This window comes from Protobothrops mucrosquamatus, unplaced genomic scaffold (assembly GCF_001527695.2).
Source record: "Protobothrops mucrosquamatus isolate PMUCROS unplaced genomic scaffold, P.Mucros_1.0 scaffold3375, whole genome shotgun sequence".
Lineage (NCBI taxonomy): Eukaryota > Metazoa > Chordata > Lepidosauria > Squamata > Viperidae > Protobothrops > Protobothrops mucrosquamatus.
Window position 1 is genome coordinate 9655 of NW_015389359.1, and position 14661 is coordinate 24315.

The 14661-nt window shown below is 39.5% G+C and overlaps 2 protein-coding genes across 2 annotated transcripts in view; one reads left to right on the forward strand and one right to left on the reverse strand.

Annotated features, from left to right (window-relative positions):
- Positions 1–1129: 1129 nt before the first annotated feature.
- Positions 1130–9666, reverse strand: ALKBH4 (alkB homolog 4, lysine demethylase). Its single transcript, XM_015826908.2, has 3 exons — positions 9592–9666; positions 2294–2491; positions 1130–1870 (listed from the first exon to the last, which is right to left on the reverse strand). Exons 2-3 carry the CDS (start codon positions 2351–2353, stop codon positions 1211–1213), a joined length of 720 nt encoding a protein of 239 aa, XP_015682394.2. The 5' UTR covers positions 2354–2491; positions 9592–9666; the 3' UTR covers positions 1130–1210.
- A 109-nt stretch (positions 9667–9775) lies between these two features.
- LRWD1 (leucine rich repeats and WD repeat domain containing 1) overlaps positions 9776–14661 on the forward strand; it is a 37562-nt gene continuing 32676 nt past the window's right edge. The window contains exon 1 of the mRNA XM_015826910.1: positions 9776–9832. The gene's annotated coding sequence lies outside the window, so the exon portion shown is untranslated. The remainder of the gene's footprint in view (positions 9833–14661) is intronic.

The window sequence follows — 14661 nt, forward strand, 5'->3', positions numbered from 1 at the left end:
TGGTAGATAAGTTGTGGATATTATAATGGCTTGGTAACCCTGTGTTCAGTTCTGGGAAGTGAGGGAGGGGAAGGGGGGGAAAGGGAGGGGAAGGGGGATAATGGGGTGGGGGGAGAGTCGGGATGGTATTATAAGTATGCATTAATAGTTATATAACTAAAATGTGTAATGTTAGAATTGAAATGTATGTATGTTAATGAATTTTATGTTTGAAAGATGTATAGAAAAAAAAAAAGCAAAAAAAAAAAATCTTGCCAAGAAAACTGCAGCAGTCAGTCAGCAGGAGTCAACGACTTGAAGGCACATAAAAAAAGTATCTGTATTTATTTCTTTTTTCAGCATTTTTCTCCATTTTCTAATTGTGGTTTTTAATTTTTTTCTTTTTTTAATTTGGTTAATTTTAAAGAAACTTATACAAGGGCATCTGTGAAGCAGGGATTGGAAGATAAAGTTAAAAAATGAATGCCCTGGTATTTATGCTTTGGAAATTCATCAGAATCTTTAAAAATCAGCTTAGATACTGATCATCTTATGATTAATAGATATATTATCTATTTTATTGGTATACAGTATATCAATGATGAAGTCTTTGGAGAAATGCCAATAATTGTCAGAAGGGTTAATAAACTCTGTTTTTTAATTTATTTCTCTTACAGTTTTAGTTAGAGTTAAATAAAATAAAAAGAGAAATGAATGTATGCCCAGCCTTAAAACTAATGATTTTAACAGAGTTAGGGATAGACAAGAAATTTAACACTTTTAATTAATATGTTTTAACATATAACCTATGGCCCTCCAGATGGTGAATTAAAACTCTCAACAGCACCAGCTAGTCAGCTAAGGATGAGGATTGTTGGGTGCTACAGCCCAACAGTGTCACATAGGCTACAGACCATGTGCTGCAAACAGACTTTCAAAGGAAATCTGTTTCCAAGGAAGATGCATTTATTCTCTTCACTGTTAACATAAATCAAATTCAGTAACATCTGAAGAGCCACAGAGTGTAGATTAAAAAAATTAATTCAAATTATCTTAAATATAGTGGAGAGGTAAGACATTCTAGAACATAACACTGAGAACCACCCTTGTCAGAATAATGAATGCTGTATAACTTTGCTCAGGGAAGGGAAAAAAGGAAGGAGGTTTATGAAAGCCCTGAACATTGATATCCAGCAGCCAAAGAAAAGCCACAGTGCTTTTCTCTTGGGGTTTATACAGGTGATCCCTTGAATGTTAGAGCAATGTCCAAGAGATTTTTACCCAGTTCTGCCTGTTCTCCTCCGAGACTAAACTCAGCAGTCAATTCTCTGAAGGTGATACATACGCGACGACTTTTAATATGGTTGCGATAAATGGCATGCTTCCACCGGTAGCGAGCAGGTCCACTGAGAACGACTAGTGATCTCTGAGGTAGGTAAATAGCAACAAGGATTTCTCTGAGTCGGACTAACTTTGTGGATGAATATTCAGTGCTTTCTAGTCTTTCTAGAAGACTACAATCATCCATCTGATGATACTCTTGAGAAATATCAGGAGATTTATACCTGTGCATCTGCTTGTTTTCTTGAAGAACTAGAGGAAATAAGTGGAGACTGTCCTCTGAGTCGCAGGACATGGAAAGTACAGTATCTGAGAGCAAGTTTAAGCTCACCAGTCGTTCCCCCCATAGCCACCAGTCATCCCAATGTGGGTCAATAGCAGATCCTCTCTCAGGGTCATAATCTAAATTGCACTGCTCAACAGGAGAAAAACTTTCAAGAATTGGATATTTTTGCATCCGTGCCACGATCTCCTTGCTGAAGCTGGGCAACCCAGAAAAATTACCAGCTTTCATTTTTTGCTTCTTAAAGTTCACTTTGGGGCCATAGTCCTATTGAAAAAGAACAAAGAGTATTTGAGGAGGAGTAAATTAAAAGATGAAGACTGCGAGCAATGAAATCCCCAATTCGGATCTTATCTCTAAAAAAAAAAATGCAGGCTTAGACAAGCTGCTACTTTTAGTCCAACATGATGCATTCATAATTCATTTTCTCATGTAAATCAAGAATACTGGATTAAATAAACCCTGATTAAATAAAGCAAGTACTTATTATGATCAAAACAGAATGAAAGTGGCTGCACCAGAGGTGCTACTAATATTTCTGTTGTTTTAACTTATTTTGAAAAAAAATCACAGGGAAAGAGAATGGAAGGAAAAACTCACACACTAAACAAAATATCCAAAGCTAAACACTGGAAGATGACCCCATCCCTACCTCCCAGAGTAAGGAGGAATTTAAGCTTGAGACAAGACCTGTTTTCTTCGGCCAGATTGTGATGGCTTCCATATGCTTTGATCCATTAGCTCAACCATTTGATATTCCTCATCTGTGTTTATAAAGTCTTCCAGCAAAAAAACTCCTGGAAACTCGAAAGCCCATCCTTCAAATTCTGATTGTTTCTCTCCCACAGCAAAGCCGGTCAATGGGCAGTAAACAAAGTTTGCTCTTTTCTGAGGAAAAAATGGGAATGTGAAAAGGAGAAAAGTAGTAACTGAATCTGATCTTCACGTTTGCAATTTGTCAAATGTTCTAGTTTGCAGAAATATAGTCTTCTAATCACTTGCTTAAATAAATGTGCTTTTAGAATTCCTGCGTGTTAAAGGTAGTCCTTTACTTACAATGTGTCTCTTATTGACCATTCAAAGTTATGACAGAGCCCCCAAAGCTACTTATGACCCAGTTTCAAAGTTACAGCAGCTGCAGCACCACCACCGCAGTCATTTGCCCTTATGGTCAACTGCAGGGATGCTTTAGTGCTCTTTCACTCACCCCCGCTGGGTTCCTGCAGCCACTCATCCACCCAAGCCTCCAGCTTCCTTCCCATCCAGCAAGGAAGGGAAGATTAGGCCTCTGGAGTTTGCAACTTCCAGTAAGGAAAGGGAGATCAGGCTGTCTGGAGCTTGCAAGCCTCCAGCTTCTTTCCCACTTACAGGACTCAACCTGCTCCAGAGCCCAACAACACCCAACTTACCTTTCTGTTTTTTGCAGCTTCTGAGAAAGGCATTCAGCCCTGAATACAGGATCTTGTAGGTAGACCTAGCCTTCTGACAAAGCAGGTATTATTCTCAGGCACCTGTAGGGGGCTTCCCTTTTAAGGAGGCTCTATAAACTCCACAAAGGAATAGGCCTCTTAAAAAAAATGGAGTCTCCTTAAAAATATTAAACAAAAGCACTCTACAGTATTGCAAGAATAGAATTAGAACCTAATGCAAAACAGCACAGATTTGCCAGGCTCACTGGGTGGGAAGACAGCTGAAGGCTTGTAAGCTCTAGCTCAGGGCTTTTCAACCTTTTCACCCATTGTACCACTTTTAGGATATGGCAATATCCGAGTACCACCAGTCGCCTAGCAAGGTGTCAAAAACTTGATGACCAAAAAAAAAAAAAAAAGGAAAAAAGTGATAAAGTACAGGTAGTCCTCGACTTACAACAGTTCGCTTAGTGACTGTTTGAAGTTACAATGGCACTGAAAAAAGTGCCCCCCAAGCCACAGCCAAGCAAGACAACTGCCTGCCCACCCGGCGGTGCTCTTCCTCCTGTCCGAGGTTTTCATTGTTGTGAGCATTTCTGTTGAGGATTGGCAGCGGGGGTGGGGTGGGGGGGTGTTTGGTTTTTATTCCCCCCGTCTGCTGGGTGGTTGCAGCAGGTTTTGGTCACTTCACATGACCCTGGGACACTGTGGCCATCATAAATATGAATCAGTTGCCAAGCATCTGAATGTAAATCACAAGACCCCAGAGATGCTGCAACATTCCAGCTGATCGGCGCTTCTTCTGGGCTCGACAGAAGCACCAGGATCAGTGCCGAGCTCCAGCTGGAGCCTGGTGCTGATCCTGGCGCTTCCACTGAGCCCTGACAGCCCTGCAGCTCCAGCCATCTCTCGCTCAGGCTTGTGCGGTGCTGCCACCAGTTCAGCTCATTCCCCTCCCCTGCTACCACTTTTCTAGGATGGTCGCGTACCACCTGCCAGGTGCCAATGTACCACAGGTGGTACCCGTACCACTGGTTGAAAAGCCCTGCGCTAGCTGGCTTGATCTCCCTTGCTTGCTGGGTGGTAAAAACACTGCAGAGACCCTGAGGTGCAAGAAGTGGAGCATGGGGTGCCTCAAGGGAGGGTGGATGTCTAAGGCAGACAACCCTGGGCCTGTATAGGCCTCTCCTACCCCTGAAGCAACCGGTACAGGTAGTCCTCGACTTACAATAGTTCATTTAGTGACCATTCAAAGTTACAACGACCCTGAATAAAGTGACTTATGACCATTTTTCACACTTACAACCATTGCAGCATCGCTGAGGTCACATGATCAAAATTCAGCCGCTTGGCAACTGACTCACATTTATGATGGTTGCTGTGTCCCAGGATCATCTGATCACCTTTTGTGATCTTCTTACAAGCAAAGTCAATGGGGAAGCCAGATTCACTTTATAACCGTGTTACTAACTTAATAACTACAGTGATGCACTTAACAATGGTGGCCAGAAAGGACGTAAAATGGGGCAAAAATCACTTAACAAATGTTTCACTTAGCAACAAAAATTTTGGGCTCAATTGTGGTCATAAGTCAAGGACTACCTGTACTCCACTTAGCAACCCTTGAATTAATTCAACAGTTGCATCAGGGACAGTAGGGGTTGTTAAGTGAGGCCATGTTGCTTAATGGCTATGTCGATATGTGACAGGCTCCATTACGGTCATATCCTGAGGACTACCTATAGTTGGCATTAGATTTTGAAGATAGGTTTTGGTCATTTGGCTTTATGCCATCATTTGGTTGAATATAAGTTCTAAATGTTTAAAGATAATTAATCTCTTATTTTCACAAGATTTCTTTTAGCAGAATTGAAGAGATGAAGTTATAATGATGTAATTTATACCCCATGTGTAAAGATGTAATTTTGAAGAAATTAAGAATTATGTGCCACTGAATCAGACTATAGGGACAAATTAAGAATAATAGAAAACATAAAACACATTTAAAACTAACAGGTTATTTAAACTATCGGTTTAGTATTTTAAACAGTGAAATCACAGCTTATAAATACTTTACAAATACTTTAAAAATAAAGTTATTATCATTTAATATAACAGAACTCCTTGTTCTGTCCTTTATCTTCTGACAAACAATGTACTCAGCAAAAGAGGAAAGGATTTTGTTAGACCTCTGACCTTTGGCAGAATAAGATTTCCAGTAAATTAAGGGTATTTAAGTTGTCACTATTGTGTGCCTCAATAAAAATTCAATCACTTGTCACAGAAAAGCCTCATTCATATCCTCTGCCAGTTCAAGCAGTCTATAATAAGCTCCCATAATAATATCTACTCAAACGCCATTATGATATTTTTGTAAGGTTCTTAGCTAGAACTGCTTGCAAATCCTTGGACTTAGATGCCACACCTGGATAGAGTCTGGTGAGATGATTTGGGTAACATCCTGCAAGATCAAATGTGATTTACAGGCAGTCCTCAACTTATAATCACAATTAGAACCAGAAGAAAGCGGTCATTAAGTGAGTCATCACATGATCACATCCAATTTTATGGTTTTCATTAAGCAAATCACAGTGATTAAGTAATAATAATAATAATAATAATAAAGTTGGAAGAGACCTTGGAGGTCATCAAGTCCAACCCCCTGCTCAGACAGGTAACCCTATACCATTTCGGACAAATGGCTGTCCAGTCTCTTCTTAAAAACTTCCAGTGTTGGAGCATTCACCGCTTCTGGAGGCAGGTTGTTCCACTGGTTAATTGTTCTAACTGTCAGGAAGTTTCTCCTTAGTTCTAGGTTGCTTCTCTCCTTGATTAGTTTCCATCCGTTGCTTCTTGTCCTGCATTCCGGCGCTTTGGAAAATAGCTTGACTCCCTCTTCTTTGTGGCAGCCCCTGAGATATTAGACATATCCAATTCCAGCAACCGTTCCTTATATGTTTTAGCCTCCAGTCCCCTAATCATCTTTGTTGCTCTTCTCTGTACCCTTTCTAGAGTCTCAACATCTTGTTTACATCGTGGTGACCAAAACTGGATGCAGTATTCCAAGTGTGGCCTTACCAAGGCATTGTAAAGTGGTATTAATACTTCACGTGATCTTGATTCTATCCCTCTGTTAATGCAGCCTAGCACTGTGTTGGCTTTTTTGGCAGCTGCAGCACACTGCTGGCTCACATTTAAATGATTGTCCACTAGGACTCCGAGGTCCCTCTCACAGTTACTACTATTGAGCAAGGTACCCCCTATACTATACCTGTACATTTGGTTTTTCTTGCCTAAATGTAGAACCTTACTTTTTTCACCATTGAATTTCATTTTGTTAGATAGCGCCCAGTGTTCAAGTCTGTCCTGTATCCTAAGCCTGTCTTCTGGAGTGTTGGTTATTCCTGCCAGCTTGGTGTCGTCTGCAAATTTGATGAGTTCCCCATCTATCCCCTCGTCTAGATCGTTGATGAAGATGTTGAAGAGCCCTGGGCCCAGAACAGAGCCCTGGGGCACCCCACTACACACTTCCCTCCATGTAGATGCGGTTCCATTGAGGACCACACGCTGAGTACGGCTGGTCAGCCAGCTACGAATCCATCTGGTGGTGATGCTGTCTAACCCGCATTTTTCTATCTTATCAAGTAGTAGGTGTGAATCTAGTTTCCCCATTGACTTCGCTTGTCAGGAACTGACTAGGAAGGTCACAATGGCAATCATGTGGGATGCTGCAGCCATAAACACAAACTGGTTGCCAAGTACCTAAATCAAGATTATGTGACCGTGGGGATGCTGATAGTCATAAGTGTGAGGATTGGTCATAAGTCACTTTTTTCACTGCTGCCATAACTTCAAATAGTTGCTAAATGGATGTAAATTGAGGACTACCTGTATTCTGAGCATGGAAAAGACATTAGGTTTCTAGCTACAGAGAATCCTAGAGAAAAAAGGATTATGCTGTTCCCTTTCAACTGAGATTCAGGACGAGGCATGGAACAAAAAGAGTACCAGTTGCGTTAAGATCTGGATGGAGTGTTATCTATTCTCATCTTACTGGCCCGGCCTTTGGTTCCTCCCATGTGTTATGCAAGTCTTCTCTTTCTTTCTGCTCTGAAGCTTCTAAAAAGTAATTTTTCAGGTCAGGATTTGGTATAACCAGTATACTAATACGGTAATACTAACCATACCCAGACCTGACCCAACACTTAACAGTTGTAAAAAGCTTGGCTGATCACAAAAATGAAATTAAAGCCCATGGGGCAGAATAGATCTTCATAAGTGAATATCTGGCTCAATCCCATATCCTAAATTTGCTCTAGATTGGATTGTACGTCCCTTGAAAAAGCAGTTTTGTAATGTGGAGGTCCCCCCTGCTCTCAATAACTCAAATCTTTATTACAATTAAGTCAGAGATCAATATAATATCTTGGTCTTTTATTCTTTGAGTAGCGGGATGATACTGTGGCCAGATATCAGATTCTCTAACAACAATCAGAACTTGAAATGATAAATCCAAAGAATCAGCCTCTCAATTCAAATTAGCAAACTTTATTACGTGAAAGTGGCGACACAAGAATTCTAGTCAATGCTATTATCTTCAACTGAGACGTCTACATAGAAGCAATCCTAAGCAACTAGAATCAACTTTTCTTTCTCATCTTTTTAATGTAAAGGAGATGACACCTTTCTCTTTTGAGAAAGAGGGACAGCTTATACCAGTAAATGGTTTTAGAAATGGCTACCAACTTCCTTATTATTGTTTAAACAAGCCAAATACCTATGGAGATTCTCCATCATCCAGGTCATGGCTGTCAAAATGTGCATTATCCAAAAGACTTTCTTCCTTTGAAAACATTTTGCTTCTCATCCAAAAAGCTTCATTAGTTCTAATGGAATAGAAGGATTTATATTCTTTGCAGTCATCTGGTTAACTTTCTGAGAGTCCTGGAGGCTACTTGCGGGTTTATCTGTATCCTCAGAGTCACCTGAATCAGAGTGTAAACAGCTGTGGAATTTACTTGGGACTGCTACAAAGGACTGCATTGTAAACAGGTGTTATATCCCTTCCCCTCTGTTAAGAGAGGGCTGTTTAATTTTAACATAAATACGGTAGCCTTTAAAACTATTTAGCCTTGTAAGAAGTTAGAACAATATATTGTGATAAATAAATAATCTGCCCTCTCTTCCACCATTTTACAACTAATCAACAAAGTAGATCAGGGTGTCAAACTCCCAACGTTGTGTGTTGTGTTGCAACTTTTTTTCCATTGCCGGCAATGGGGGGCGTGGTTTCAGCTTTTGACACCACTGAAGTAGATGAATCTGATAGAAAATGGTCCAGTATCATCCTGGGTGTTCATGGCCTCAGAGAGGTTTGTAATCTGTATCTCTTTGGTACTAATTTAAAATTCTAATAAAGCTGATTTTTGTAATGTTAAGACAGGATGCACAAGAATTCTAGAATTATCCTGACAAATATGTACAGAACATGATTGTTACTTGAAAGAACATATTGCTCCAAACAAAACAAGATGATTTAGACAAGAACAAATGTATTCACAATAATGCCTCCTAATTCTGACAAAACACAAAACATTTTTCTTCAGCTTTTTGCCCTAGCAGAAGGAATAGGAGAAAATAGACAATCTGTATCAGAATCCTGCTAAATTCATCATATCAATCCTGAAGCCATGTCCTGTGAATATACACATTTATATAGGGTTTGTTTTGGAGTTTTTTTTGCAGGATGAAACAAATTCATGTCAACCTTTTTTGAAGTTTATTAATTAAAATATTCTTTTCCATGAATTCTCCAAAATGCTTAACTACTTCAATACTATTTTAGTTATGTTCCCAATTATTGCAGATAATCCATAATTGAAATAACTTGATCACATTTTAAAGGTTTCTGGATTTGAACACATATATAGTCTAGATAAAATCATCAAAAGAAATTGACTTGGCAACTTTTGTATTCCCTAACTTTATGTTGTAAATGTCTTTTATCAAACAAATGCCTAAAAAGTTTGAGCTATCGAGTTCACACAATCTGCCAAAGCAGAAAGACTACGAGGCAATGCATTGAGAGCTAGAATCATAGGTAACATTTGGGGAGAAGGGAGAAATACAATGGGTAAGACAATACGGGAAAGTAGATTCATCTGTGTTGGACAGACTTTTCTGAATGTTAATTGGAGTCTGGGAAGTTTCTTTGGAAGATTTCCATCTCTCCTCCATTGCTAAAATTTGCCTGCCTGAAATGGCCACGTATCTTTTTCAGCTTTCCTAATATAACAGTAAGATGGATTTTAAAATATATATAAGTTATGATTAAAAATACAACGACAACCTGAAGTGGGAACTTCTTCCCCCCGTAGCAAAACGTGGCTCGGATTCTTCCTCCCTTTCCTTGAGAGAAGAGCACTCTGCACATCCTCAGAGGCTCTCTTAGCCGAAGCTTCTCAAGACTGAGCTTGGGCTCTCTCTTTCCCCGACGACCCTCACCCCTCAAATCTTCCCCCTCCCACCCTCCAATTCCCACCCCCTTCTCCACCCCTTCTCTGAGGCCGGGTGGGTTACCTGCGGGGGCGGGGCGGCCTCGCAGAGCAGGCAAGAGCGGATGCCCTTGCACCCGCAACCGCTGGGTTCGCCGAGGCCGGCTCCGGCTCCTGCTGCTCCTCCTTCTCGCGTTTTAACAGCCTCCATCCTACCCGACCCCGGTAGCTTTTGCCGCCGTCGGCCCCCCCTCCGCGCTTCCGGTTCGCGGAGCCCCGGCGGTGGCAGCAGAAGCAGCACCAGAAGGTTCTTGCGCCCGTCTGAGGTAAGGCTCGAGAACGGCGAGAGATCGGTTGGCGCGGAGCCCGGGGGCGTGGGGACGAGGGCCGTCAGTCGTTGGGGCATTAAGCGAGCGCGCGCCCGGCGGGAAATGTTGAGGCGAGCCGCCTCCCTCCTCGGAGTTTTCTCTTTCAAGGCCCTACCGGGTGCCTTGACTGGAGGAGCGATGTTGTGGCGGGAAACTCGTCTTCCCACAGCGCTTTGCGCGGTTTAGCGGTAAGAAAGACAGCCTCGCGTCCTGCCGGGGCGTGATGGGAATTGTGGTCTCGAAGCTGGTTGAGCATTTAAAGATGCCGCTGCTCTTGGCTTACCCTCCCCTCTCCAGTTTTCTTCATCGCCGCCACACGGCGCCTCTTTCTCTCCAGGGTCGGGTTTTTTTAAATATATATATATAATCTGTCCCTCCGTATTGAGGTGATGTGTAATTTTTTTTTACATGTAGATATTGGTCTATCTGAGGAGAGATATTTTTTTTTGTTCATTAGGGGGTTAGGAAGACGAGGCGGCAACCAGACCCTCAAAGCCTGCTCATCTTCATTTTGAAACAATAACCCCCTTTTGAAAAAGACACATGCAGTTTTTCCCTCTTCCATCTCATTTTAGACTCAGGTTTGCCTCAGAGATAAGATTCTGGGTCGATTTTTCCTTTTCGGCATCTCTCTTCTGTTCCCCACCTCAGGCATGTCGTTGTAGTTGAAAACTGCTCTTAAAAAAAATAATTCTATTTCTCCAAGATTCTTAGGCATTTTCTATTTCTTCTCATACCTTTGAAACTGCCTATGCTCCGATTTAGTTATTTTCGTAATAACACATACAAAGCACTTTTGTTGGAACAAGCGAGTCAAAGGTGTCATTTGACACCAGCCAGATACTATAAATGACTTAGAAATCAAAATACCCAATTATAATTAATAATAATGCTTTCCAAAGCTGGAAAAGATCTCTCATTTTAACTCAAATTCTATTCATTCCCTGTCTTTTGATGCTTTTCTTGTATGTCCAGAATTGCTATCCAGATTTGTAAGAATGTTAGAGCTGAGATTGATTTTTTTTAAAAGGTCCATAATATAGAGATAGTGCTATGTAATATATGCATGTATAAATTCAGCCATGATTCAGCCATGAATTTCTGAAAATCTATATAAGGCACTGTAAAAGGGGGTAAGCAAAATTAAAATCAAAGAGTTTGGAGGGGCTGTTAAGACCATTAACATCAAATCTTGTTCAGTTTAGGAATTTGAATTAAAATATCCCTGAGCTATGGCCCTTCAGCCTCTTTCTATAAACATTGAGTCAATGGAAGCCCACCACTTTTTTGGATAAATATTTTTACTAACTTTCTTACATTTAAGTTTTTCCTAACTGGACATTTAAAGATTCTTACTCCTTGTTTTTGCACTATGTAGTGCTTAAGTTCCAACCAACTGTTGATCAATCTCCTTCGTTCTGATTTTTTGATAATTGCTATCAGATCCCCTTTCATTTGTTTTCTGTTGGGAATAAACATACAGTACAGATTTCCCTCAGATATAAAATTAAATTTTTAATCTTTCAATCATTCTTGTTGCCTTTCTATTGTTTCTGTGAATCTTCTTAAAATATAATATCTGCAACTGGACACTGTACTTGAGATAAAGTCTGAAGAAGGCAGATATAGTTGCTTTGGCAACTGCTCCTGTTGATGCATTCTGAATTGCATTTCCCTTTGGAGCTGTATCATGTTGATTCATATATAGTTTACAATTAACATTCCCAAATCATTTTCATATAATAGAATAGGATATAACAGAATAGAATAGAATTTATTGTCACTTTAAATATACACTAACCAGCATATATTAAAAAAGAAATTTTTGTTGCATTCAGCTCTCAGAAAATATCATTATGCATGTATCCACATATACATAGCAAACAAAAAAAAATCCTGCGAATTTACAAGATGGATGGCATAAGGAACAAACCTGTTACAGAATCAAGTAGTTCTGCTATAAATACTTCAAAACCTCCTCCCAGAGGGGAGCAACAGAAACAGACCGTGAAGTGGTGTGTGGGGCCTTTAACAATGCTTTGAGCTCTAAGCATATAATGCTTATAAGCAGTATCCTGAATAACAGGAACCGAGCTTCCTATAATCTTCTCAGCTGTCCTTACCACTCTCTGTATGGAGCTTCTGTCTGAGGCACTGCTACCACCAGACCAAACAGTGATGCAGTTTGTTAAAACGCTCTCAATTGTGCCTCTGTAAAAAATGGCCAGGACAAAAGGAGAAATATGTGCTCTCCTCATCCAACACAAAAAATGCAAATGCTGGTTTGCCTGCTTCACTAAAGATAAAATATGAAGAGACCAAACCAGATTGTTAGTTATCTGCATCCCCAGGTACTTAATACTATTGACCACTTCCACAGCTGCAGCCTTGATACAAAGTGGAATATGATTATGCTGGCTCTTTCTAAAATCAATGTTGCTCTCCTTTGTTTTATTAATATTCAAAACCAAGTTATTTTTATTGCACCAGTCCACCAAAGCCTTCACCTCCTCCCTTAAGAATCTTCATTATCATCCCGGATAAGACCCACTACTGCTGTGTCATCTACATACTTCACAATATGATTTATAGCAGACTTAGCATAGCAGTCATGGGTCATCAAGGTGAACAGTAATGGACTCAAAACAGCCCTGTGTGGAACCCGTAGTCAAAAAGATGGAATTGGAAACTTTTCTTCCAGCTCGCACAAACTGGGGCCTATCAATAAGGAAGTCAAGTATCCAGTTACATAAGGAAGTATTAAAGCCTAATAGGTCCAGTTTGTTCACCAAATGCTGAGGAATGATTGTGTTGAACACCAAACTAAAATCAATAAACAGCATGAAGTAGTATGAAGCCACAGAACATGTATGTGTGCATTTTATTTTTTTTCTAAATGAAGAAATTTGCATTCATCTGTATTAAATTTCATTCTAGTTTGTGCACACTTTTATAGCCTATCATTCATTTTGAATTATGCTTCTGTAATATTAACTATCACAAAACTAACTCAGTTTTGTGTTAGTTGTAGATTCTTCTGATTCCTTAAATGAAGGTGAGGATCAGATAGATATATAACCTGCTGTGGAAAAGAGCTGTAATGTTACTTTTTCAGAAACTTCTTTCCTCAGCCATAACTCTGAACAACTGCCAGCTAAAGAAAAACATTTGTCTCTGATAAAGATAATGAAATATTGGAAAACATTGGCAGAAAACTAAAGAAAGCATCTTAGAAGCTTTAAGAAGCTCTTCACATATGTTAGCAAAAGTATGGCTTCTGGACTTGGAAGGAATTAGGACAGAGTGAGACGATATCTGTTTATATGAATGAATTAATGATCCTGAACTCTGAGACAAACATTTTTCTGCTTGGATTATATTTCTCTACGGCCTGAGTTCAGTTTGAATTTCACAGGTATAGCTTCAGATGTTGATCTGGGTCGCAGATTGCCTGTATATTATTATTATGATTTAAGTTTCTTTAACAAAATATGGAAAACGTATTGATGTGAAACAATACACACAATTCCCTCTCCATGTTGTACTTTTACTTTAATTTAAAAAATGGATGTTAATTGTAAAAATAACAGGTTGAAAAGCACAATACAACTTTTTGTTTCAAAAATTGGCTTTACAGCATTGCCACCAAATAAGAAAAAAAATGATCCAATCTAATATTGCATTTCCAGCCATTTTTACAAAATGCATTATCTATTTTGGCAATCAACACTGGGTAGTCACCAATAGAGCATCTTATGCCATTTTTCTCTAAGTGTAATATTGATGGTATATTACCTGTTTTTCCTTTGTGATCCCCATGGTTGGATATTTATTGATCTATTTGGATTCTGCATTCATTGAACTACACAATAATTGTTCACTTTCCAATTTATAGATAAGACCCAATATATTATCTAAATTTTATGTAGTAAGCTTTTTAATTCAGTAAAATCTCTAAATGTCCTATCTAGAGCTGCCTATATTCAAATTCAGATTAAAAAAATTAAAAATCTTATGCTTATTAACACTGACATCCTAAATTGTAAATAACAATTGATATACTCTTTTTTATTAACAATAGTCTAAGTTATCTAAACATTAGTGTTAATAATTTTCAATCAATACTGTACAAATGTCACTGTACTGAAACAATATAATAAGATTTACAAGAACATAAGAAAAATAAAAGATGATAGAAAAAATTGTAGTTGAGGGCGAACTGTTGCTTTCAGCTATCTGGGACACTACACATCCTCTTCACGACCTGTTTTCCTTGTTACCTTCTGGGAGGAGGCTTCATGGTACCTGAAGCAGAACATCCAGATTCAGCCAGAGTTTCATTCCATACAGCATTAACCTTGCGAACTCTCAAGCTTCCTCCTTCCGTTATATATTCAAGATGGACAGTATTTGATATTTATTTGCTACGTATATGTAGGGATGTGGGTCTATACATATGTTGTTCATAGTATGTTTAGGTGTGTGTCATGTATCTGTTTCACTTTGAGAGCGGGCAACTAAATTTCATTTTTGATGTGTGCCATTGTACCCACAGTATAAAAAATGACAATAAAGGTTATCTTATCTTATATACCCGTATATACTCGAGTATAAGTCGACCCGACTATAAGCCGAGGGACCTATTTTTCCACAAAGAACTGGGAAAAAATGGTGACTCGAGTATAAGCCGAGGGGGCATTTTTCAGCACACACATTTTTCCGCCTGGGCTAATCGGCCTCTTTGCAACCCCACCCCTCTGGTAACCGCGCGATTGTAGCACTTTGCA